Source organism: Xenopus tropicalis, chromosome 10 (assembly GCF_000004195.4).
Source record: "Xenopus tropicalis strain Nigerian chromosome 10, UCB_Xtro_10.0, whole genome shotgun sequence".
Classification (NCBI taxonomy): Eukaryota; Metazoa; Chordata; class Amphibia; order Anura; family Pipidae; genus Xenopus; species Xenopus tropicalis.
Window position 1 is genome coordinate 42,324,066 of NC_030686.2, and position 27,002 is coordinate 42,351,067.

General features: G+C 42.3%; 1 protein-coding gene across 3 annotated transcripts in view; it reads left to right on the forward strand.

The window, feature by feature from the left end:
* The window catches only part of chd6 (chromodomain helicase DNA binding protein 6), a 79,278-nt gene extending 53,263 nt beyond the window's left edge, over positions 1–26,015 (forward strand). For all 3 annotated transcript variants that reach the window (XM_031894875.1, XM_004918517.4, XM_002932883.5), the window contains exons 11-38: positions 184–318; positions 4,955–5,076; positions 5,825–6,068; positions 6,841–7,017; positions 7,111–7,254; positions 8,024–8,279; positions 8,652–8,862; positions 9,636–9,831; positions 10,078–10,242; positions 10,629–10,808; positions 11,099–11,209; positions 11,662–11,864; positions 12,287–12,486; positions 13,021–13,180; positions 13,491–13,580; positions 13,675–13,778; positions 14,038–14,164; positions 14,639–14,690; positions 14,848–14,917; positions 15,082–15,295; positions 15,424–15,632; positions 16,380–17,861; positions 20,338–20,489; positions 20,912–21,112; positions 21,423–21,866; positions 22,127–22,309; positions 23,305–23,424; positions 24,228–26,015. In XM_031894875.1, coding sequence (XP_031750735.1) covers positions 184–318; positions 4,955–5,076; positions 5,825–6,068; positions 6,841–7,017; positions 7,111–7,254; positions 8,024–8,279; positions 8,652–8,862; positions 9,636–9,831; positions 10,078–10,242; positions 10,629–10,808; positions 11,099–11,209; positions 11,662–11,864; positions 12,287–12,486; positions 13,021–13,180; positions 13,491–13,580; positions 13,675–13,778; positions 14,038–14,164; positions 14,639–14,690; positions 14,848–14,917; positions 15,082–15,295; positions 15,424–15,632; positions 16,380–17,861; positions 20,338–20,489; positions 20,912–21,112; positions 21,423–21,866; positions 22,127–22,309; positions 23,305–23,424; positions 24,228–25,112 — 6,837 coding nt within the window. In that variant the 3' untranslated portion in view covers positions 25,113–26,015. The remainder of the gene's footprint in view (positions 1–183; positions 319–4,954; positions 5,077–5,824; positions 6,069–6,840; positions 7,018–7,110; positions 7,255–8,023; positions 8,280–8,651; positions 8,863–9,635; positions 9,832–10,077; positions 10,243–10,628; positions 10,809–11,098; positions 11,210–11,661; positions 11,865–12,286; positions 12,487–13,020; positions 13,181–13,490; positions 13,581–13,674; positions 13,779–14,037; positions 14,165–14,638; positions 14,691–14,847; positions 14,918–15,081; positions 15,296–15,423; positions 15,633–16,379; positions 17,862–20,337; positions 20,490–20,911; positions 21,113–21,422; positions 21,867–22,126; positions 22,310–23,304; positions 23,425–24,227) is intronic.
* Positions 26,016–27,002: the final 987 nt, after the last annotated feature.

Consider the following 27,002-nt stretch of genomic DNA (forward strand, 5'->3'; position numbering starts at 1 on the left):
GTTGCAACCATATTTTTATATATCAGAATCTTATATGTGCCCAACGTAGATTCAACGCACTTTTAATGAAACTGTAGTTTTCCTATAGTATTGAAAACATCAACTGTGTGGGAACTCATGTCCAGCACAAGCAGCTCTGATTCTATTACCCCTCTCTAATTCAGCCTTTGGTCTTGCCCCCAGGAGGTAACACATTTCTTGGTTAAATGGTGTTCACTGCCGTATGAGGAGTCTACATGGGAGCTAGAGGAGGATGTCGATCCGGTTAAAGTAAAAGAGTTTGAAGCACTCCAAAAGGTTCCTGACCTCACCCCTATGGTAAGAAGGGGACTGGATCTGGCGGGAGGGAGTGTTTCCATACTATGGTTTCCATGTCTGTACCCATGGACCTCGGATTTGTTTTATGGGTTATAATATTTTATTGAGGCAGTTTCCTTCAAATGTATAGCTGTCGATTTATCAAAGTATGAAATTTAGAACTCACCACAGTATAATTCAGCTGCTCTCTGTTCATTACTATAGGATTTTATGAGGTTAAATGGGTAAAAGTTAGAGTTAACCATTTGATAAATACGCCTCTACAAATCCCATGGGAATGAATAAAGAGTGGGGGAATTTTACTGTGGTGAGCTCTTATTTATCACCTTGATAAATCCCATAGCGTCAGTGAATTAGAACTGGTAGCAATGTTGTGTTATTTCCAAAAAAAAGTTTAGTGACCCCCTGTTTAAAAGCTTTAATGAGACAGAAAAAAAGAAGGTAAATGATATAAAAACTCAAAAAAATGGAGACATATTAGAAAGTTGCTAATAAATAGGGATACACAGAATCCACTATTTTTGAATTCGATCCCTGAATCCTTCTTAAAAGTTTCTTCTGAATACTAAACCAAATCCAAATCTTTATTTGCATTTGCAAAATAACATACAGAAGGGCTTAAGAGAATTTTTCAGCTTCTGTGTTTATATATCAAAAAGTCATGTGATTTTAAGAATTCTGATCAGCCAGGCACTTCAATTCAGCCAATTCTGAATCCTGCTGAAAGAGGCAGAATCTTTGTTAAATCCCAAACCGAATCCTGCATTCGATGCATCAACATCTTTCAGCCCACCGGCTGGGACTGGCAAATGCCAGAGGGGCTGCTGTAAGATGCCATAGACACTCACTATTTATTGGGCTGGGGGCACTGTTTGGGCCTCTGAGTACTTGGAATGCCAGGACCCAGGCCCAGACTGGCAATCTATTGGGCTGGGGGGGCTGTTTGGGCCTCTGTGTATTTGGAATGCCAGGACCCAGGCCCAGACTGGCAATCTGTGGGTTCAGGCAAATGCCAGAGGGGCTGCTGTAAGGTGCCATAGACAGTCACTATTTATTAGGTCTGTGGGGGGCTGTTTGGGCCTCAGTGTACTAAAAACACCAGGGCCTTTTTTATCTACCAGTCCAAACTTGCTGCCCACGCTTAAGTTGTATAACATGGCTGCCCAGACAGAAAGACTTCCTGGAATTTTTATCCATGTGTCAGTGACTATAGGCTTTGCATTTTCACACTGAAGCTTTGTTCCCTAAAATCCTCATGACTGATTCCAATACAAATCTTCCATCACCAGGAAAATATTTGGGCTGGTAAAAACCACAGATGTTTAACTCTCACTGAATAAAATGATTCACACTCAAATACAATTCAGAGGTGGTCTGTGTAAGTAATATAGGGATAATATATATCATTACCAAGTAATGAGGCATATAGTCAGTGATCTCTTTAAGGCATGCACTTGTGCAGGGACTTGGAACAAGTTGTGGTCAGCACAGAAAACGTTATACAGGTATGGGATCCATTATCTGGAAACCCATTATCTAGACAGTTCCAAATCACGGAAAGTTTATCTACCATAGACTTCATTTTAATCAAATAGGCTGCCCTCTGGGATTATACGATTCACACAAACAAGCCAAGGGCACACACACGTTAGGTCACATCAGCCAATTAGTGGACAAAGTTCTGCCTTTTACCTGTTCCTTCTTCTGCGGACTCACAGCTGTGGGAGTACAGATATGGGATCCCTTATCCGTAAACCCATTATCTAGAAAGTTCCGAATTACGGAAGGACCATCTCCCACAGACTCCATTATAAGCAAATCATTCAAATTTTTACAAACGATTTCCTTTTTCTCTTTAATAATAAAACAGTACCTGTACTTGATCCCAACTAAGATATAATTACCCCTTATTGGGGGCAGAACAGCCCTATTGGGTTTATTTAATGGTTAAACGATTCCCTTTTCTCTGTAATAATAAAACAGTACCTGTACTTGATCCCAACTAAGATATAATCACCCCTTATTGGGGGCAGAACAGCCCTATTGGGTTTATTTAATGGTTAAATTATTCCCTTTTCTCTGTAATAATAAAACAGTACCTGTACTTGATCCCAACTAAGATATAATTACCCCTTATTGGGGGGCAAAACATTCCTATTGGGTATGTTTAAATTCATTTTTAGTAGATTTATGGAATGGAGATACAAAAGATGGAAAGTCCCCTTATCCAGAAATCTCCAGGCCCTGCGCATTCTGGATAACGGGTTGGATCATGTCATTTTGTTATAGGGGCATTTTGCCTTTGTTAAATGTTATTGTAGAGCGTCCTGTTCTTAGAGACTTTCCAGTAGGTTTTCATGTTCTATTTTTTATAGTCATTAAATATTTTCCACCTTCTGTCTCTTCCCAGCTGTCAAACCGGGGTCACTGAGCCCAGCATCAAAATCGATTGCTTTGTGAGGCTGCAGTTTTATTGTTCCTATCTTTCTATTCAGAAACTCTCCTATTAATCTTCCAGAATAAAATGGACCCTAGAAAGAGCTAAAACTGCAAAATATGGAGCTCTTAAAGTCCTATTGTGTAAAAAAAAAAAGTTGTGTTTCTGATTTATTGGAAATTTCAAATGGGTGACTGACCTACACAACCAAAAACTATTGCTCTGTGAGCTTACAATTTTAATGACTGTTCGTTTTTATTCTTTATCTTTCTGTCAAGTCACTTCCCTGTTCACATTCCAGTTTTTCATTCTATCCAGTTCCAGGTTGCTAAGGTAAACAAGACCATAGCAACCAGGTAGCTGAGAAATTCCAAACTGAGGAGCTGCTGAACAAAAAGCTTAATAACTGAAAAAACATGCAAAATGAAAACCAATTGTAAATTGTCCTAGAATAGCACACTCTACACTATATTAAAATTGAATCTAAGGGCTAATCCCTATGAGCTAGAAAACCTGTAGTATCCTAAGGACTGGCTTGAATATAGGTTACTTTTTAACTTGACCACTAGTCTTAAACCTACTCCCCATTCGCCAAACGCTGTTGAGAGTTGTAGTTCAGGGTGGCTGGCCTTCAATTTATTAACGTGTACTGTTAGAAGGAGCTACAAGCACCGGGCTGGGGAAAGGCTTGGTATCCAGCTGGACCCATAGTAGGACAGCTTTCTGTGTGCTCTCCTATTTACCTTCACACACTAACTGCCAAGTTCTCTGGTTCTCTGCCGCTCTAGTTACCTGCTTTGGCCTGAGCCACCTTATTTATACTGTTATGTGTTGCTTAAGGCCTTGTGTTATTGTCTTAGTTCTTAGGCAGTTATTTCTAAAAAAAATTTCCCCAAAGGTTTTTCATTGAAGTCCTATGGTGTTTGGCAGGATGAAAATGTTCAGGACCCACTGTGTCTACTGCCAATTGCTGCCAACTGTGAAACAGAGTTACTTCAGCAGTCTTGCCTTGCTTTATGGCAATGAGTTTAGGATCAGTCAGTATCAGAGCATGATCAGTTATGAAAGCCTATTTACCACACTGCTGCTTGGATGTTCTTTGTTTAATTTGCAATAAGAACTCTGACTCCAGCAGGACAAAAAACTTCTAAAAAAAAAATAGAATGTGCATGTAAAAATATAAAAACTAGCCTTGCAATTGGTCTGCTTTAGTAGATGACTGACACTAGCAACAAAACACCATTTTAGCTGGGTATAAACATAAAGATACACTTGTTTGGCAAGGGGTGTCCCAACCCATAGGCCTCCTGGCCCACAAACTGATTGGTGTAGTGGCCGGTAAAGATCCAGTGGAAGAGGGAAGTATCTGTAACCTGAGGCGTTCATGGTCCACTGGAATCTTCAAACTCACCCAATATCTGGTTGATCCCAGATATCTTATTGACCTCCATACTTGGATGGAGGTTCTTTTTCTTATTGAAATCATGTGTGCAGGGGATTGTGGAATTTGGAGGATGCAGGCTAAAGGCAGGCCAAGGACAGTTGACTATTGTTACATTTTATTTGAGTCTCAAAGTAGTCAGCCAGATCAGCAGGAGAACAGGGGGCGGGGCTTAGGGAACTGTTCCAAACCATATTATTACATTAAACATCATGAAAAGGCTGCATATTTTTTAAATGTTACAAAGTTTCGTGAAATTATGTTTACTTTTCAAAAAGCTTAAGTTGTATTTGGGTGGAGTTACCCTTTAACTTTTGGTTTGATATAAGCAACAACTTACAATTGATCATTTTAATTGTTTTATGGTTTTTCATTTATTTTTAGCTTTTTGTTCAGCAGCTCTCCATTTTGGTATTTCAGTAGCTATCTGTTTGCTATGGTCTTATTTATCCTAGCAACTAGGCAGTGGTTTCAATGATAGTTGTAGTTATGAATAGGAGAGGGACTGAATAGAAAGATAAATCATAAAAAAGTAACAACAACTATAACAATGTCTCCTTACAGAGCAATACGTTTTGGTTGTCGGGGGTCAGTGACCCCCATTTGCAAGCTAGAAAGAGGCATAGGAGGAAGGCAAATAATTCAAAAACGTTAAATAGTTATTTAAAAAAAAAGTTTTAGTAAATCTGCCCCTGAAAGTTAACATAAAGGTGAACCACCCCTTTAATTGAAACTTCTTGTCTGTTTTATCTCTGCAGGAAAGGCCGGCGTCAGAAACCTGGCAGAAACTTGTGAGCTCTCGCACTTACAAGAACAACAACCAACTGAGGGAGTACCAACTAGAGGGCATGAACTGGCTGCTCTTCAACTGGTACAACAGGTAAATACATATATCTAATAAAGTATTACATTACCCTATAGCAGTGATCCCCAACCAGTTGCTTAGGAGCACCATGTTGTTCCCCAACCCCTTGGATGTTGCTCCCAGTGGCCTCAAAGCAGGTGTTTATTTTTGAATTCTTGGCTTGGAGGCAAGTTTTGGTTGCATAAAAACCATGTTTACTGCCAAACAGAACCTCCTGTAGGCTGCCAAAGTACTTAGAGGCTGCCAAATAGCCAATCACAGCCTATAATTGGCACCTCCATGAAGTTTTTGCTTGTTTGTGTTGCTCTCCAAATTCTTTTCAGTTCAATTATGTCATAGGTAAAAAAGGTTGGAGACTAGTGATGTGCACCCAACCCTAACCCTACCCAACCTGGCTCCTCCCCTTTATTTATAGACCTGCGCAATCATGTCACAAAAGGGGTGGGGCGTGTTGGGTGCGCGTATATAAATTCCCAAGCCGGAACCGGAAAGCCGGCAGTGTTAGGTCTCGGAAGGGGAGGGTGAGCAGAAGCACTCAACCTGAACCCACCCGCGACCTGCAGGTGATGTGCCGAGGTCGGCCCCAATTGCCGACCCGCCGGTATCGGCCAGCCTCCACAACAGTATTGAAGACCCCTGTTCTATAGTATCTCTATAAGCCACCATTGTTAAGTGCGGCAGAGAATTCACAGAGAATGTCGCAATCACACCAACTACCTGTAGCACAGGCTCTCTCTTAACATATTGTGTCTGGATATTGCAGGAAAAATTGCATCTTGGCCGACGAGATGGGTCTGGGGAAAACCATCCAGTCCATCACGTTTTTGTCGGAAATCTTCTTCATGGGCATCAGGGGCCCCTTCCTCATAATCGCTCCTCTCTCCACCATCACCAACTGGGAGCGGGAGTTCCGAACATGGACAGAGATGAACACCATTGTCTACCACGGTAGCCAGATCAGCCGCCAGATGATCCATCAGTATGAGATGTACTATAGGGATGAACAGGTATGCATTTTGGCTTTTGTCCTGATGCCGCCATAATATTGGGCAGCCAAAGACTAATAAACTAGCAGTACTGTAAAATAAATAAATTATTGGTTTGTGCTTTGTGTTTCCTATGCCCTCTTTTTACCTCTCTCTGTAATTTGGATCCCCATACCTTAAGTCTGCTAAAAAAATCATTTAAACTTTAAATAAATCCAGTTGCAATGTTTTGCCTTCAATAAGGATTCATTATTTATTAATTGTGATCAAGAACAAGGTACTGTTTTATTATTAAAGTGAAAAATGAAATCTGAAATTATTTGATTAAAATGGAGACTGTGTAAGATGGCCTTCCTGTAATTTGGAGCTTTCTGGATAATGGATTTCCAGATAACAGATCCCATACTATAAGAAATGGTCCGTGAACAGTAAATGGTGAAAGTATGGGACCCTGTATCCAGAAACATATTATCCAAATGGCTCTTGAAACACTGGAATGCAGTTGCCCATAGGGTTCATTTTAAATTAATAGTTCTAATTTTTTTTTTTTGTTGTTGATTTCCTATATTCTATAATAATAAAATAGAACCTCGTACTTGGTGGCAAAGCAATTCTAAAGTTTTTTCTTTGATGGTCAAATGTTTTTTTTTTTTTTGGTATGGTGCTCAAAATAACAGAAATATCCAGAAAATCACAGGCCCCACATGTTCTGGATAGCAGATTCTATACCTTACCTTATTTGTTGTGGATTTGGTGTTTTTGTGGAATACTCAGTAGATCCTTTTCCATGTAGGGAACACCCATTCCAGGGATCTACAAGTTCCAGATTGTGATTACCACGTTTGAGATGATTCTAGCAGATTGTCCCGAGCTGAAGAAAATCCGGTGGAGCTGTGTGATCATAGACGAAGCACATCGTTTGAAGAATAGAAACTGCAAGCTTCTGGAAGGGTTAAAACTGATGGCTCTGGTAAGAATCCACTGAACTTGTTGTATTTTGAGAAAAAAGTATTTGTATGGTTCCACTGTAGGAGCAATTTCATTGGTCTGTATTCATCTCCAGGAGCACAAGGTCCTACTCACTGGGACTCCCCTTCAGAATTCTGTAGAGGAACTGTACAGTCTGCTAAATTTCTTGGAGCCGGTGCAGTTCCCATCAGAAAGCACATTTCTGGAAGAATTTGGAGATCTCAAGACAGAGGAGCAGGTAAGGAAATTTTATTGGTTGTTTGACTTTCTATGGATGTTAGAAATCAGGGATAATGTACCTTGCTGTTAAGTATAAGGATAGAAGTCACTGAGGGATTCTGTGACCATATAAAGGCACAAGGCTGCAGGCTGAGTTATACAGGGAACTCTGAGTATCACTCATGTATTATAAGAGATAATGTACCCCCTACTGTAAATGATAAGGATATTAGCAGTCACTGAGGGGTTCTGTGCCCATATAAAGGCACAAGGCTGCAGGCTGAGTTATACAGGGAACTCTGAGTATCACTCATGTATTATAAGGGATAATGTACCCCCTACTGTAAATGATAAGGATATTAGCAGTCACTGAGGGGTTCTGTGCCCATATAAAGGCACAAGGCTGCAGGCTGAGTTATACAGGGATCTCTGAGTATCACTCATGTATTATAAGGGATAATGTACCCCCTACTGTAAATGATAAGGATATTAGCAGTCATTGAGGGGTTCTGTGCCCATATAAAGGCACAAGGCTGCAGGCTGAGTTATACAGGGATCTCTGAGTATCACTCATGTATTATAAGGGGTAATGTACCCCCTACTGTAAATGATAAGGATATAAGCAGTCACTGAGGGGTTCTGTGCCCATATAAAGGCACAAGGCTGCAGGCTGAGTTATACAGGGATCTCTGAGTATCACTCATGTATTATAAGGGGTAATGTACCCCCTACTGTAAATGATAAGGATATTAGAAGCCACTGAAGGGTTCTGTGCTCTGACAATACAGGTAAAGAAGCTGCAGTCCATCCTGAAGCCAATGATGCTTCGAAGGCTGAAAGACGACGTGGAAAAAAACTTAGCTCCCAAACAAGAGACTATCATTGAGGTGGAACTGACCAACATCCAGAAGAAGTATTACCGGGCCATCCTTGAGAAGAACTTTACATTCCTGACCAAAGGGGCCAACCAGCACAACATGCCCAACCTTATCAACACTATGATGGAGCTGCGTAAATGTTGCAACCATCCATATCTAATAAATGGTGAGTTACACTTTTATGCTCACTTATTGCTTAAGTTAGTTTGAACTGTGGACGTTTATATCTAGCATCCTTGCCATAAAGCAAGACAATGCTGCTTTTTGCAAGAAAGGAAAGTATAAAATTCAGGAAATGTATATCCCCACCAGGCTTATAAAGTATCTATAAATTTTCCAGAAATAAACTTTAAGCCACTTTTCCTCACACATTATTTCCAGGTGCAAATCAACATATTTTGTGCTGATGACAAATGTGCTGGGAATTGTTATTTTCCTTAAGGCCAAATCCTGTCTGTCCTTTCCTTAAGTTTTCACTTTGGCACAGATATTTATTGCTACTTTTCTATGAGAGTAAAATTAATACGTGCCCTTGCAGGTGCAGAGGAGAAGATTCTGGAGGATTTCCGTAAGCGGCACAGCCCAGACGCACTTGATTTCCAACTCCAGGCCATGATCCAAGCTGCAGGAAAACTGGTGCTGATAGATAAACTTCTCCCCAAGCTCATAGCCGGCGGGCACAAAGTTCTGATCTTCTCCCAGATGGTGCGCTGCCTTGACATCCTCGAAGACTACCTTATTCAAAGGCGGTGAGTTTGGTTTATCGTGTATACCTTAGGGCAGGCCTGGACTGGCAATCTGTGGGTTCAGGCAAATGCCAGAGGGGCTGCTGTAAGATTCCATAGACACTCACTATTTATTGGGCTGGGGGGGCTGTTTGGGCCTCTGGGTACTTGGAATGCCAGGACCCAGGCCCAGACTGGCAATCTGTGGGTTCAGGCAAATGCCAGAGGGGCTGCTGTAAGATGCCATAGACACTCACTATTTATTGGGCTGGGGGGGCTGTTTGGGCCTCTGGGTACTTGGAATGCCAGGGCCCAGGCCCAGACTGACAATCTGTGGGTTCAGGCAAATGCCAGAGGGGCTGCTGTAAGATTCCATAGACACTCACTATTTATTGGGCTGGGGGGGCTGTTTGGGCCTCTGGGTACTTGGAATGCCAGGGCCCAGGCCCAGACTGACAATCTGTGGGTTCAGGCAAATGCCAGAGGGGCTGCTGTAAGGTGCCATAGTCAGTCACTATTTATTTGGCTGGAGGGGGGTTGTTTGGGCCTCTGGGTACTTGGAATGCCAGGGCCTATTTTGAACACCAGTCTGGGCCTGACTTAGGGAAACTTTACACTATGCAGCCCATATTGCTTATATTAGGGGTTCTACTGTTTATCAGCTAAAATTAATTGGCTGATATTTTGAACACCAGTCTGGGCCTGACTTAGGGAAACTTTACACTATGAAGCCCATATTGCTTATATTAGGGGTTCTACTGTTTATCAGCCAAAATTAATTGGTGGCCTCTTTGCAGATATATTTATGAGCGCATTGATGGCAGAGTCCGTGGTAACCTCCGCCAGGCGGCCATTGATCGATTCTGTAAGCCAGACTCGGACCGCTTTGTTTTCCTGCTGTGCACAAGAGCCGGAGGCTTGGGCATAAACTTGACCGCTGCTGACACCTGCATTATCTTTGACTCTGACTGGAACCCACAGAATGACCTGCAGGTAAGATGTGTGTTTTGTTAGTGTTGCATATCCATGTTACTTGTTAAATGAGCTTTATTGGCTACTGGCCATGCAGCACTTTGTACTGTTCAGTTCCTGTTTAGAAAATTATATTGTTAATTCATATAATACTAAGCAAGACATTTCAGGGAGCAGTATCATGTCATAGACACTGTTGGTAATCCACTAAACCCTCTGTATGAAAAAGAATTGATGAAATTATGGATATTTTTTGCATTATTTTAGGCACAAGCTCGCTGCCATCGCATTGGGCAAAGCAAAGCTGTCAAAGTGTATCGCCTCATAACCAGAAATTCATATGAGCGGGAGATGTTTGACAAAGCCAGCTTGAAGCTGGGCCTGGATAAAGCTGTACTGCAGGACATTAACAGAAAGGGAAACACTAATGGGGTAAGTTTAAATTAATGCTTTGATGTCTTAAGCAGGTGATTGAAACTTTTACTAGGTGAGAATCTACTCGGGCCTGGACTGGCAATCTGTGGGTTCTGGCAAATGCCAGAGGGGCTGCTGTAAGATGCCATAGACACTCACTATTTATTGGTCTGGGGGGGCTGTTTGGGCCTCTGGGTACTTGGAATGCCAGGACCCAGGCATAAGACAGTCACTATTTATTGGTCTCATGGGGGATGTTTGGGTCTCTGTGGTCTTATAATGCCAGGGACTATTTTGTATCCCAGTCCAGGCTTGAATCCACTGTCTAGTATTGTCTCAATTAACATTCTTGCAGAGCCTGCAAATGCTTTGATTTACCCTGTGTTTCTGTTCAACCTGCACAGGTGCAGCCCCTCTCAAAAATTGAGGTTGAAGACCTTTTGAGAAAAGGTGCCTATGGGGCTCTGATGGATGAAGAGGATGAAGGTTCCAAGTTCTGCGAGGAAGACATAGATCAGATCCTGCAGCGCCGGACACAAACCATCACCATTCAGTCCGAAGGGAAGGGATCCACATTTGCCAAGGTCTGTGAAAAGAGGGTCGCAGGAAAGATCTTAATTGTAACGTTTATGCCCACCATTAGTCCCTATATACTAGTTGTAGCTATAGAATACTGAGTAATATATTAGCATCTCTGTTTAGAAAATAAACAGAAGATTAGTTGTAGTTATAAACAGGTTCTAATAATTGCAGGCCTCCCATCAGCACACACTGCTTAGTATATGTGTCTGTAAGATGAGATGTTTGGCAGGGGCACTGGTTATTTGGTGTTTACAAAGCAGCAGCAGGTTAAATGTGCCCCTTTCTCACCCAGGCCAGCTTTGTGTCGTCAGGCAATAGAACAGACATCTCTCTGGATGACCCAAACTTCTGGCAAAAATGGGCAAAAATTGCAGAGCTTGATACAGATGCCAGGAATGAGAAGGTGAGTAGGCCTTGGGTATTTTTTGTTGTATTCTGTACTATGTATAGTATTCTATCATACAAAGAAATATCCATTTGTGTGACCATGTCCATTTTGGACTGGAACATCCGGGCCCATCTGGGCTACAATTTCAAGGGCCTTCACTTGCAGTTTAGGCCAAGAGTGGCATCCAAACTTTGCTGAGGATTTTTCCAAATCCCAGTACTTTTGTAAAGGATTTAACTTTGCCCAAACTGCTTAGCTGAATCGAATCCATGTGACGTTACAGCTCAACATGCCCTTTTTTTGTAATACTGATAAGGCCATTTTAATTTGTTTCAAATTTCAATATGCAAACCAGGGTTGGGATTCATTTTGGCCAAATCTTCTGTGGTTGATTCGGTATTTGGGTAAATCTAAAAATGATGGATTCAGTGGATTCATAGTCTCTTTTTTTCCTTTCCTAATTAAAGGAAAGCCTTGTGCTTGATCGACCTCGAGTCAGGAAGCAAACCAAACACTACAACTCATTCGAGGATGATGAGCTGATGGAATTCTCAGAACTGGAAAGCGACACAGAGGAGAGACCAACACGGTCCAGGCGGCTGAATGACAAAACAAGGCGCTACCTCCGGGCCGAGTGCTTCAGAGTGGAGAAAAATCTCCTCATTTTTGGGTCAGTGGCAGAGAAACTGAGAATTTATTTTCCAGTTCTGTTTGCCTTTGTTATATTCTACCCCATTAGTCTCTTGTTTGTTTGTCCCTCTCTTCTCTCTCCTCTTATTAATATCCTCGTATTTATATTCTGCATTTGGGTGCTTTTTCATTTTACGTTGCCTTAGTCTGCTTTTATCAACTGTGCTTGTGCTCCTCCTCTGGATTTTTCCTTTCCCTTTTATTTTTATATTATGTGTCCCATTTACTTTTTTAACTAAGAAGATACTAACATGTCTGAGCCTGGTATTTGTTTAGGATACACTAGGCATTTTCCTTGTTATGATTGGCTGTTCATAACTGGGGGCAGGAAATGTTTTATACCAGGGGATGCTGGGTGCTAAAAGGCATTGTTTGCATTGAAGTTCTGTTCTATTTCCATAGCTGGGGACGCTGGAAAGATATCCTGAACCTCGGCCGCTTTAAATGGCACTTAAATGAGAAAGATATGGAGATGATCTGCAGGGCACTCTTGGTTTACTGTGTGAAACATTACAAGGGAGATGAGAAAATTAAAAGCTTCATATGGGATCTGATCACCCCCACGAAGGACGGGCATAACCAAGCACTTCAGAATCATTCAGGTAGCCATGCAGGCATCTCCTCTGCATAACTCTGTACCAGTGATCACCAACCTTTTTTTACTTGAGAGCCACATTCAGACGTAAAAAGCCACAAAAGCTTGGGGATGCCAAATAAGGGCTGTGATTGGATATGTGGTAACCCCATGGGCACTGCTGGAGGATCTAATTGGAATATAAAAGTGTCTCTGTGCTTCCAAAACTTGCCTCCAAGCCAGAAATGTAAAAATGGCCACCTACTCTGAAGCTACTGGGAGCAACATCAAAGGGGGTGGTGGGCAACGTTGGGATCACTGCTCTATACAATTATCAGGGTTAGAAGAAGGTACACCATATGTAAGTATGGGAAAATCAAACTTCACTTTTAACATTGGATATCATGCCCATTCTGCCTCAAGATTTGCTCAGTGAGTGCCTGCTCTTCAAACAAACAGTTTTACAGAGAATTAGTTACTACTTCTAGCAGGGACGCCTAAAATCTTAAGGGACTTTAGTCTTGTTTTTGATGGTAACTGGTGTTTTTTTTTTTCATTTTAGGTTTATCTGCCCCTGTTCCCCGTGGAAGAAAAGGAAAGAAATTAAAGAACCAAATGCTGTTGCCTGAGATAAAGAATGCAGACTGGCTGGCCAGCTGTAACCCAGAGATTGTTCTGCATGATGACAGCTATAAAAAGCATCTCAAGCAGCACTGCAATAAGTAGGTTTTCTATTACCTTGTCCCGTTTACTGGCGACCAGCCTCTGGTGTTGGGTTGGGACAGGCAGGAGTAAAATGGCATGCCACTGAGACATGACATGAAAGAAAAAGGGATTAATAACTCAGCAGACAACTGGTAGAGCATATAAAAGTGAGGTGGAGGAGCTTCATCAGTAGGTCAAGATTGGCATGGAAGACTATGAAGGCTTTGGGGAATAGTGGGCAAAGGGCATCTGACAAAATGGGACACTGTTTATAAAGAATGCAGAGTTGGTGTAAGTCTTTCTAAACAAAAATTTCTTCTTTTCTAGAGTTCTCCTGAGAGTGCGGATGTTGTATTACCTCAAAGCTGAGGTTTTGGGAGAAGCTGCGAGCAGAGCTTTGGAGGGAGAAAACGCCAGGTAAGAAAACCGTAGGTCATCTGTGGAAATTGAGCTAAGGGGAACCTTTTCATAAGTGATCAATGGGATCCTGATCACCTACTTCTTGTCACAGAGACCTGGAGGTTTTGTTGCCAGATATAGATTATGTGGAGATACCCGTGGACTGGTGGGACACAGAAGCAGATAAATCTCTCCTGCTTGGTGTTTACAAACATGGTATGTATCTATTGGTGGCTCTAAATTAGACAGGGGGTAGATCTTTTAGAAGAATGCTTTTATTATAAACACAAGCACTTTTTTATTTCCTATGTGTGATTGTAGGATGTGAGGGTTTACTTGGCGGTTTCTATAAGGAGAGTTTTCTCTTTAAGCATCCACCAGTACATCATGCAGACTAGTATTAGGAATATGTAGAGACTATCCAGAATCACTGCTATAGAGCAAGGTTTTTCAGTGGTGTCTCCTTTTGTTCTAGGATATGAGAGGTACTTTGCCATGCGTGCAGATCCTGCACTTTGCTTCCTGGACAAGGTAGGAATGCCAGACGAGACCTCGCTCACTGCAGATGGAGTAAATGATGTGGCTCCAGAGTTGGGAGATGGGTGAGCAAGGTTCATTTAGTCTATGTATGCTTTGTATGTTACTGCTGATTGCTGTTTAGCATCACTAGTCGTGGGCCTGCAAAATGGAAGACAAATGTAATTCACACCATGTTGGCATCCTGGAAACCATCCTATTCCAGAACTCTTAAATATTGTAGATATCGTAGATTTTATATGGTGGTAAAGGTAATTTTTTTAAAGGCTGGTGGGCATGTTTTTATATTTATGTTATTAAGAATTGCTTCCAAGAATGTTTTTTGCAGGCGCTGTATGAACAGTTACAAACGTAAAATGAAAAATATATTTTTACTTTGGGACATAGCTGGTCCTTACGTTTTTTGGATTCATTTTCTAAAGTTGTACTTTATGGATTTGTGTCTGTTTAATACTGATATACTTGGTTACTATGTATTGTGAAGGTGTAAGGGTTAATTGTGAACCTTGTGAAGACATTTACAAGCCTTTGCTTTGTAGGAGTGCGATCAAGGAAGAAAATAATGAAGAGAAAGTAAATGAACAACAAGAGGTGAGTGAACAAATATATTTTACCCAATTTGTTGTTTTTTTTTCCTCTGCAAACGTTTTCTGTCTCTTTATTTCTCAACAATCCCAGGGCCACTTATTACTGAATGGGTCCAAGAGAATGCATTTTGCTTACGTGTCTTACCTGTTTTTGTTTGTAGGATGCAAGTGAGAGCACTGGGAAGGAGGAAAAAGCAGATGAGGAGAGCAGTATAGTTGAGAATATACAAGGTAAAAAGATGCAAGGACTTTTGCATCTAATAAGAGGTTGGTCGGGTTTTAGGGGAAAATATTCTGAATTTATACATTTGGCATTTAGCCAAATCAAGAATATGCTGTATTCTTTTAAAAAAAAACCATGTTCCAGATGCTAATATCTTTTTTGGTGTTTTAAGCCCAGGATAGCCCTGAAGCAGACAAACTGAGCTGGCCTGTAGCATCAGCTCTTACTGCAAGACTTCGACGGTTGATCACTGTATACCAGCGATGCAACCGCAGGGACCTAGCGAGGCCTGAGGTTTTAGTTCCTACCAATCACAGTTACTGGTTGCAGGAGGAGATGGCCAGACGAGCAGAAATGGACCCCATTATGAAGGAAATGCAGAAAAGGTAGACGTGTACCTCCATATAATTTGCAAGGTTCATTGATATGGTTAGCATAGGAAATGCCTATGATTGTCTATCTCTTTATGTTATCAATTGTTCATACCTCTTACATCTGGGTATTAATCTTGTAGATGGACCAGAAGAGAGCAGGCAGACTTCTACAGGACAGTGTCCTCATTTGGTGTCATATATGATCCTGAAAAGAAGTGCTTTGACTGGACCCAGTTCCGCGCTTTATCCCGTCTTGATAAGAAGACAGACGAAAGCCTAGAAAAGTATTTCCACAGCTTTGTCGCTATGTGCAGGAATGTCTGCCGCCTTCCACTCAGGAAAGATGATGGTAAGAAAAAGGATCTCCAGTAAAGTTAATAGTCATATAGGTTTCATTACCGATTATTCATGAAGCAAAAGTATAATATATGTTTTGATAATTGGTATGGTAGGACTATATGGTAGTTACTATAGATGAGCTGTCCCATCAAGATACAAGGTGCTGATGTGGGCCCATTCTTTGAAAAGCCCTCTAAGCTATTCAACCAGTGGACATGAATTACATGCCAGTGCCATGTTTTTCCTTCCTTATCGAAAGCCAATGATTTAGTTTCAGACTTTTCCAATCACACTGTAGCAGCATCTAAGCATGAGCCTAGCATGAAAACTGGAGAAAGAGAAGGGGACGTGATAAAGCAGAGTGATGGAGAGAGGTGGAGCAAGGGAAGTAGGATTAGGGGTCACCAAACAGATCGTGCAATTAAAAGAGGGAAAACTTAAAACAAAAAAAAGTTACAAATTGTAACTCTATGAAAGATAGATGGCACACAATAGCAGAGGAGAGAAGTTACTAGTCCCTGTATCTTTTGATGTAGCTCAAAGTGTCATCCAGTGGAGGCACTTTGTATCCATTGGAGGCACAGTTGTGTAGTAATTACAAACATACAGTAATGAAAGAAATTAACGTAATACATGGCCTTTACTCTTTGAAGAGTACAAAGTTACGGAAATTTTCATGCTAGTAGGCCTTAATTTTTCAGCCCTGATCTGAATTTGTGTTGTGATAAACCTGAAGTACGTATATTTGTCACTGCAGGTTCAGCGGATCCCTCTCTTTTCTTGGACCCCATAACAGAAGAACGAGCAGCGAGAACTCTGTATCGTATTGAGCTACTGAGGAAGGTCAGGGAACAGGTGCTAAGGCACCCGCAACTCCATGATCGCCTGAAACTTTGCCGACCAAGCCTTTATCTTCCAGTTTGGTGGGAGTGTGGTAAACACGATAGAGATCTACTGATTGGCACTGCCAAGCATGGGCTTAGCCGTACAGATTACTACATAATGAATGACCCGCAACTGTCTTTCCTAGATGCATATCGGAATTATGCCCAAAATAAAAGGAATAGTGGTGAGAATATGTGTTACCATTTCCAGATGAATTCCAAGGTGCAGGAGACACCTTCTTGTCATTTGGAAAGGACATGCGAATCCACAAAGCTCAAACCTGAGAAAGACATCAAAACAGAAGTTGAAGAGGCTACTACTTCAAACCAAATGTGCAGCCCTCCGGACCTTACTTGTGAAAATTTTATTTCTCAAGTCGGAGATATGATCTCAAACAACCACGACGAGTGCTCTATGTCTGATTCTCTTATGTGCATGATTTGTGATGAGAAGACTTGCAACAGTGCTCTGTTAGATGCTAGCAATAGCGAGCAAAGCTCTCTCACCCAGGAGAGCTTCTTGGGGTTGGAAGCTAAGAATGGGCCAACCGATTATTCACTGAACAAGGCCAAAGAGGATAACATATTACCCGTTGAGGAGTCTGTATCTAGAGACTGTTTCTTGGGAAGCAGTGAAAAAGACGAGCCAATGGAAGGCATAGATAGAATTAATGAACCGTTTGGTGACTCAGGGAGCCACCTTGGTTTGGCAGCAGAGGACTGTGAGAAAGCACAGGTGGACGCCATTGGTCAGAGGGACTTGGACGATGATAACTTTTGCACATCCCTTAGCCAGACTGCTGAACAATCCTTAGGTCTAGATCTTGAGTTTCTGGATAAAACATTTGGTGACCATTCAGCACTGAGCCCCGGTATCAATGAGGACAAAGATTGTGGCATAACTGGAGAACATTCTGAAGGCCCACATTTAAATCCAATGCCAGTGCAGGAGAAAGAGGAATGGGGGGCTGACCTTCAGGAACTAAAAGAGGATCCTATTGTGAAATGGCAAAATGAGCTAAATGACATGAAAGATCCTCCACTGGAGGACGTAATAAAAGACCACAAGTTAGAGGACCTCAGTATAGAAAAAGACAGCTCAACATCAAAGGGTAGCTACGGCATCCCTTCCTTGCAGGTGAATGAATGTTTGGATATGAAACACAAAACCAGCCTTATGCTTTCTGGACTCTTAAAGCAAAAGGTTGAAGACTTGAAAGAGAGAATTGCTGGTGAAAATGTTTTAGAAGAATCCAATGTTCCATTGGAGGAAAATGAAACCATCAAGCTGGAGGAATGTGAAGTGAAGAAAGAAGTAAAAAAAGAGAGTGTGGAAGAAGAGTGCAACTGTAAAGGTTGGTATAATGTCAGAACACAGTAGATACCACTCATCACTTGTTGCCCCCTGTAATTACTTTCTTTTCACAATTCCTAATTTTCTACAGAAGCTCTGCTAGCAGGCACATGAAGGCAAATCTGCTGCTTTCTCCTTTTGATCCTGATATCTATAAAGCAAGAGAGGGCTGCTGGAAGGGAGTGGTTTTGCATGCTGTGTCAATACACCCCTCCCTAATGATATATGATATAATCCTGTTGCACACTGCCATTTGTTTCTCACTGTTATTCTACTCTGCTGTTGTATGTGTGTTCTCTTACTCTCTTTGACCTCGGTCAGCTTCCTAATTGTCATATGAGATGCCATCATTTTGAATGGTCTGTAAAAGATCACCTTCTGCATCAGTCTAGACAGCATTTCAGCTTTATGCATGAAGCCTTGGCACTTTATAATAACCGCTCTGAAGCATTTGTTTGGTCCCCTCTTTATTTTTGCCTCCATTCCTCCTTCTTGCAAACAGCAGACCGTAAGAATTGCGGCAAGATGTGGATGTGTCAGAAACCACAGGCTAGATAGAGAATTTAGCTCACCGCAGAGGGCCTCAAATGAACTTGGGAGAAGGTTTTACTATGATATGTATAGTGGGAGGTGAAGTGATTATACTGAACTCCTTAATCTCTGCTAATTGTAAATGGAATTCATCTCTCCTTCTGCAGCAGTTCTCCAGCTCCACTATACATATACATTGTGTTTGATCATTTTAATCACATGACCCCCTCTTCTTATGATGCAGAAGTCGTTTATACCTGCCTTAATTGTTTTTTTTATTCCTCAGGCAATTTAGGCCACACTACACCTGCCCTGGCTTTATCCAATTAGTACCAGACACTCTGCTGAGCCACCCAAATCCATGCATATTTGGGGTCACCCACTATGCTTTGTGCCATCTTTTTTTTGCTTATTTTGATTTCTTTCTCTAATTTATATTTGACTTCTTAATGGAAAAAATCTGTGGCTTTCCTTTTAGTTTTTTTTGTTTTTTTGTAAATTTTGTCTGGTCTTTATTATGGCTTCCGCTTGTGCTTGCTCCCTTAGATACAAGACCACTATTTTATTGTTAGGGGATTATCAGTTTCTTAAAAAGTCACTGCAACTAATCGGCACGCCACAACCAAGCGCATGATTGGTCGTGGCTACTAGTGTATTAACCTATGGCAGCTAAATTGCTGCGATTAGTCGGTGCAACTGAGTTTTTAAAAGTCAAGGCAACTAATCGCCCTGTGTGTCTTTACCCTGAGAGGCTGTAATACTAATTACAGGGAAGAGTTAGTGTCACTTATTAAAGTGCAAAAATGATGAAAACAGCAGCACTCCGGTTGTTTTGAAAATGTGAATCTTTACTCAAGTGCCAAAGGCAACGTTTCGGGCTTCAATCCAGCCCTTTATGAAGCCTATTAGTACAAATACAAACAAGTGTTTAAATACCCACAGGAAGAGGAGGATCAGTCCATATTGACCTCCATTTAACCCATAATATTCTGTGAATATATTTAGTGCACACAAATGAAATGCAAACTAAGTGCCTATGTATACAATATAACAAGTGCCCTGTGGCATGTATCACATATAACATATATACCAAATTAAACAGATCTTGAAATGGACAGCATCCCACTGCAGTGTATTTCATCCCTCAAATATCTCTCTGGCTCCAATGCCAAATTCAGGGGACAATTATCCCAATATTCACCTCCATTTAACCCATAATATTCCGTGAATATATTTAGTAAACATAATAAATTACAAGATAAATGCCTGTGCATGCAATATACTAAGTGCCCTGTGATCATCATTTTTGTATTTATTTGCCCGGGCAGTGGGTACAGCGTGCACGTGGGTCTGCAAGAAGCTATTTTCACTGTGTAAGCACATGTTAACTGATTCTGTTTATTAAAGTACAAAGGCACTAAACATCTGCATTCTGTAAGGGCTCTGGCACACGGGGGAGATTAGTCGCCCGCGATTAACTCCCTGTTCGCGGGCGACTAATCTCCCCCGTGTGCCAGAGCCCTTACCACTGCACTATATGTTTTGCCCAGTTCAGTAACTTGCCTGTGTAATAGCGGAGGGAGTTATCTAGCTAAAATCCATTGCAATTAGGGCTTAATCCATAAGGCTGTGTTGTGCTTGCTGCATTGGGCCAATGCCCAGTGCCCTAACTTTATCCAAAACAAAGACCAAAAACTCTGCCCCTTTCATAAATGGCCCCCAATGAGAACAATCAGTAACACAGGCAAACTCTAAAAGAAAAGCTTTTGTTGCCCTTCAAAAGAATGTCCCTCTTGTCGGCCTTAAAAGTTCCTTGACGTCTTTATCTCCTTCTATAATAATCCGGTTTATGTGCTGAATCTGTACTTATGTATATTTTATATTTGTTTGTGTGGTAAATTTGTACCCAGGCTAAAATAGACTGCTGTTTGTCTTACTTTATGTAGATTATCTTGATAAATACACAGAAGATGATGTAAAAGCTTGTCCCCTGTCTGTTCCTGAAGAATCCCATCAGGATTTCCAAGATGGCCGTGCTCCCACCATTGCTCAGCTTTTGCAGGAGAAAACCCTCTATTCCTTCTCTGAATGGCCCAAGGTATTTGTTTGTTTCTGGTGTGCCAGGGATAGGGGTGATAGTCTTAGAACCCCACAGGGCAGCTGTTGTTAGTACTGAGAGTTTTGGATAGCTGGTGTAATAGGACAAGATGGTATGGATAGATGGATAAGTAGTCACCTCCTGGTTGATGGCACATGGTTTGCTGTTTACCAATGGTAACTTGGGTTTTTGGGCTGAAAAGTGTCTCCACTGGTGCTTTGAGGGGGGGGTCGCAGTTTACCTTCCAGGACCTCTTCAGCAGTTTCACTTCTTGTTATGTATTAAAATGTCTTCCAAATGTGACTCTTACATGCTGATTATATGGGAATTTATATAAGACGATTAGAATTTGTTGACCGTATCTCATTTTGTGGCAGTAATAGGAGAGTCATTGGTTTCTTCCTATGCTTTTCTTATTGCAGGATCGAGTGATCATAAACCGGATAGATAACATCTGCCACGCAGTGTTGAAGGGTAAATGGCCGTCCTCCAGCCAACAGTTTGAAGCCCAGTGCATGGTGCCATCCTCAGTGCTGAGTACATGTACACGGAGCAGCAGCTACCCCGCAGAAGCACAAAGCATAGCCTACAGCAATGGTTCCCCTGTGCCTCAGGCGCAGAAGGTGAGTGTGTCAGACAGCTATTTATGGGCTTAGAAGCCACATTTAAAGGGTCATTGAACTGTTCTTCCATTTTCTTATTTATTTATGTATATATTTAGTTTGGAAGTGGATTGTAAATGGCATAGAATAGCAAGAATAACCCACGTTTGTAGTAGAGGCTAGCTTGGGAACAGAATCCTTCCAAGTCAGGGTGGCCTGTGGGTAAATCTGCACACACACAAAATGTATTCCTTATCACTACTGTGCAACCATGCTACCGATAACATAGTAAATACATAGTATTTCACAAAGTTTGCCTTTTCTTTTACAGGAGCCATTATCGGCAGCAACGTTTCCAAATGAAGAAAGGAAGCACAGAAGACCATTTGAGTTTGACAGTGAGAGGCAAGATGGCAAACTCAGAGGCTTGGAGCACCTCAGCCCTTCCCATGGTCGGACTAATTCCGCACTGAACGGCTGGAGAGATGCTGCCATAGAGCTGTGCAGGGAGCAGGCTGCCGGCGGAGGCTCTTCCTACCCCATGAACACCAGCACGCCAAAGATAGCTGGCATCGGTGGGCTACAGAGCTCCTTGGGGATGGACTTGTCTGGCATTCTGCAAGCTGGACTGATCCATCCCGTGACCGGGCAAATTGTAAACGGGAGCTTGCGGAGGGACGAGTCCTCTTTGCGGAGGAGGAGAGGAAGGAGAAAAAATGTGGAGGGCATGGATCTGGGCTTCCTAAAGGACAGGGGCATGCATGCTGGAATTCTGGTGAGAGCTGGTCATTATTCTGAATGGTCATTTTAATGGATCAATTGTTCCTACGTCTGAGGAGGGTTTATATTTAGTATATATTTGCTCAGATATTCAGTTTGGCATTAGTTAATTTTCCTTATGAGCATTATTTATCTGGGCCTCTGCAGCCTTTATTGCTTTGACAAAATGACCCCCAACTGTGGGGGTCTTTTTATATATTGCCCCTAGTGGCAGAAAGATCAGGAAAGGTGAACTGTTGTTGTCTCTTCCTACAGGGACTCAGAGAAGTGCCAAACCAGCTAGGTTCTGGGCACACAGAAAGCTCCCTCTCTGCCTCTGCACGTTCGGGTGTCCCTGGAGCTAAATTTCAGCCGGAGAAAGTTATCTCCAACAAAAGCCTCTTAGAGTGGCTTCGGCAGCAGTCGGATTGTACCATTGATATCCCAACGTATGGGGGTGTAAGTATCTGTAGTTTGTACTGCGCTTGCCACACAGTCTTCATTATGAGGGAAGACATTTTTCCAAAGAAAACATATGGACAGAACCAAACCCCTCAATCATCAGCTGCCTGGATTCTGTGGTTTGCACCCATAGCCACAATGGATTTGGCCAAGTGAATATGACACCCAACTTGTACACTGTTTGCCAAAACAGACACTAATGTGTTTCTGTATTGCTTCATCATCGCACCAGGTTTTTGTGGCAGGTATCCACTACTATATCTGTCAACTGATTGCTGCCTGCCTTCAGCGGAACAGTTCAGTTAACTAAGCAAAGGCCTAAGGGGATAATTATTAAAGGAACAGTAACACCAAAAAATGAAGTGTTTTAAAGCAATTAAAATATAATGTAATGTTGCCCTGCAAAGGTAAAACTGATGCATTTGCCCCGGGGGGCACCATTCAGGCTGGAAAAATTGAGAAAAGGTACAGGTTAAAAAGCTGATAACAGATACGCTCTTTAGAATATAATGGGGGTTCATCTGTTATCTGCTAAGTAACCTGTGCCTTTTCTCTTTTGAATGGCTGCCCCCACGGCTACACAGCTTTGTTTATATAAACTATAGTAGTCTTTCAGGGGCAAGCACACCAGTTTTTACCAGTGTTAATGTTCCTTTAAGGGAATAATAGCTAAGGGGTTAATACATATAGGAGATAATACCTTAAGGTGTGCTTATTGTTGACATTGAGCATGGCAGTTAGTAAAGGAAGGTTGCTGTAAGTAAGAACTGGCAGCCAGGCATATAATGTAACCAGCCATTATGATTCTGACAAGATAATCTCCTCAGCAGACTTTGAAGTGCACCATTTTATTATTATGCATTTTCTAAATCATAATTATACGGAATGTAGTAATAGCAGCTCATTTTGGGCAGCCGTGTAGCCATGCAGACTTGACTCACAAAGAAGAAACTGAACATGCAGCTGTTTCCTCTTCAATTCTTGTCTTGCAGAGCTTTTCAGACAAGCCAAAGCCGAGGCGACAGCGCTGCAAGGAACCCAGCAAACCAGAGTTTAGCTTGTTGGCAGGGGATGACCGAGTGTCGCTAGTTAACAAGGACACAGGGCAGCAGGTAAGATTTGTTTCTAATGCTGTGTTAAAGCCAGTGTTATACATTGAGTGGGGTTCTGCTAATTCTGTGCAGCTCTTTGCTTCCGGTCACTGGCCAACAGGCCCGAACTGGCAATCTGTGGGTTCAGGCAAATGCCAGAGGGGCTGCTGTAAGATGCCATAGACACTCACTATTTATTGGGCTGGGGGGGGCTGTTTGGGTCTCTGTGTACTTGGAATGCCAGGACCCAGGCCCAGACTGGCAATCTTTGGGTTCAGGCAAATGCCAGAGGGGCTGCTGTAAGATGCCATAGACAGTCACTATTTATTGGGCTGGGGGGGGGGCTGTTTGGGTCTCTGTGTACTTGGAATGCCAGGGCCCAGGTGCCAAACATTCAGCTCTTTACAGCCACTTACATTGTAAATGGATACCTCCCTGTTTTAGGGACACTTAAGGTGGCCACACACGTAGCAATTTCGATCTTTGGTGTGACCATTGGTCGCATGAAAGATCGTTCCCACCCTCCACTGACATTCAGGGCTGAATCATTAGATATGGAGGTAGAAACAATAGAAATTCTGGACATAGATTTTGTTCGGGTGCCATCACATCTTTTAACCTGGCCAATTGACGAGTCGACTGATATCCGCAGCCTGTGCGTGTATGGCCAGCTTTAGTCTGTGGGGCACACCATCAACACATACATGTGCCAGTAATGCTGGTGGATATATAATTCTAATTTGCTGAATGACAACTTTATTATTATTATACATTTTTGCTCACAATCAAATAAGCATTTTTCTTTCCTCCTTTTCCTCCCTCAGGGATTCCTCCCAGAAAGCAAGTTTGGCAGAGCGCTGCCGGAGCCGCTTATGCATGAAACCATGCCCAGGAGGCGAGGCAGGCGGCCCCGAAGTGAGCTGCTCAAATCCACAGGAACCATGGGCTCCGATTCTTCTTCGGGCATGGGACCACTTTTTATGAACGGCCTGATCGCTGGGATGGATATAGTGGGATTACAGAACATGCGGAATATGCAAGGGATCCCGTTAACCGGGCTGGTTGGGTTTCCGGCGGGATTCACTGCAGTCTCCACAAACGAGGAAATGAAAAGCACCTTAAGCATGTTACCCATGATGCTCCCCGGCATGGCTGCTATGCCGCAGATGTTTGGCGTCGGAGGGATTATTAACTCTCCCATGGCAACATCTGTGCCAACGTCTTTAGGAAGCACAATTAAAAGTGGTAGCTCGCACCCTGATAAAGCCACTGAGGACAAAGACGCATGCCCAGAAACTAAACCAGACACTGCACCTTCGGACAAACCTTCTGGATCCTTTCAGGAAAAGTCTGAACCTGCAGTGACTACCAGCAGCCCTGTAGCTTTTAACCCATTCCTTATCCCCGGCATGTCCCCGAGTCTGCTTTACCCTTCCATGTTTTTGTCGCCTGGAATTGGCATGGCCATACCAGGGGTCCAACCCAACCGGCTGTCCGAGTCGGGCGGCATTGATCACCAACGGCGGAGGAGGAAGAAGACGAAAGGGGAAACCCAGACTTCTGAACAGGAGACTGTGCCCTTTACAGAAAGCACAGAAAGTGAGCGACTCTCCCCCGAAGCCCAGAACTGTGACACAGATAATACGCCGGCACCCGAGAATGACAAGGAGGATTCTGGTTTAAAAGATACTCTAGAGCCCACCGATTAGAGATATCTGCAATTTGTGACTGGTCAGTTTTCTCTTCCTTGGATATTTCTAGTTCTCGCGGATCTCTGGGTCGCCCATTAGTAAATTCTACCTAAACCGAACCCCCCCCCCCCTACTCTTCCTCCTCACAATGCCGTGCTTGTAGCAACCAGTCGCTATAGCAACAAGACTATACCGCGGTCTGACTTTGCCAGGGACGCAGAGAATACAGTTTTGGTTCTAGTGTTTTTTTTTCCTTGCCATTCCAGCATAAGGATAATAAGAAATCATGAGTTTTTTTTTTATTTTTGATTATAGTCCAATTGTACTTGCTCTCTCCGCCTCATCAGATCAGGCTGCATACGATTGGTTCTAAGGGGAGCGGTCTTAAAAACAGCAATCCCTGAATCCAAAGACGGGCCGTAAGCAAAAGCAATAGAACTGGTGCTGTCCGTAAATGAAATGTGACGGAACCTAAATTATTGATTGTTGGGTATTTTTGTTGTTTTTTTTTTTTTTTTCCAGCAATTTTATTTTTTTTGCTTACAATTCAGTGGTTCAGCAGTGTTAGAAGTGGGTTATAATAGTGTTCGCCTTTTGACCATCAACCACTCATTTAAAAAAAAAAAAAAGGAAAATGCATTTCATTCAGAAACAGAACATTTTCAAAAAAAAAAATGTGAGTTTATTTCCCCCTATTGTAAAAAGAAAAAAAAAAATAGAGCCCATATTGCTATAATTTCATGTACCCTATGAGGGAGGAGAAAGTACACGTACTTGTACACGTTTAACATCGTCACCGTACGAGGGCTCGGAGACGCATCGCAGCACCCACAGCGGGGTCCTTTCGCTACATAATATAGATGTATATTTCTTTAATAAAAAAAAAAAATAGTATTTTTTTAATTAAAACAAAATACAATATATGTAAGCTAGTGGCCGGCAAGCTGATAACATTGACTAGAGAGATACATGGGTGCGGTCCGTATCAGCCATGGGTGCTGGGCTTGGCGGCAGGGGAAGGGTTACAGAAAAAGAGGTGTGAGTACCCCTTTAAGACAGAATTAACTGTTTATTAGTAACAGTGGAAAGGAAAAGTGCGGAGATGAGGGTGTAAACAAAGTGCAATACTGTCCCCCGTTAACCCCTTGCACACTGGACACAATGGGATTAGAAAAGAATTTGACAGCAATAAATGGGAATAGGTTTCGTGCCCTGTTACATTTCTGTTCACACACTATTAACTTTAATAAGTGTTTCTTATTATCAAAGGGCAAGTAACACCATATTTTAATGGAATATCTTAACTGTGGTGTATCCATATGCCTTTTTATATGTCACACACTAATGCCAGCCTCAGCTGCAGATTGGGCGAGGCCAATGGAATCTGGTTTTTCCGGGGAACCTTTGGTATTGGCAGTCTGATGTACTCCATGAAACCAGTACCCTCTGGGGAAGAACAGACTGCGAGCACAAGGGTGCACTTTGGTGTTCGGCTGAATCCTTGGGTACGGATATGGCTGAATACCAAACTGGAAGAAGCAGCAGCCATTGGTGCAGTACAATAAGGGGAAAATGGCGGCACATGTGCTGCAATATATTTTCCATTACAAACAGTTCGGATTTGGTTTGGCCAAATCCTTCTGAAAATGGCTCGGATTCTGCCGAATCCATGATTCGGTGCATCCCTAGCGATTGCCCTTCATTAAGTAGATATGCCCAATCTTCATTTATTGTTTAAATGCACCTCTGAGCACCCCTTTCCTAGGTGGCCCCTATAATACTGGGGGGGGGGGGGAAAGCCCTACACTATGAAACTAAAGATGGTTTAGAAGATACATTGCAGCCTGCTGAGCATCGTTGCATGTATTTATTTTCATTTTCTGGTGTTACTTGCCCCTAAAATCAATT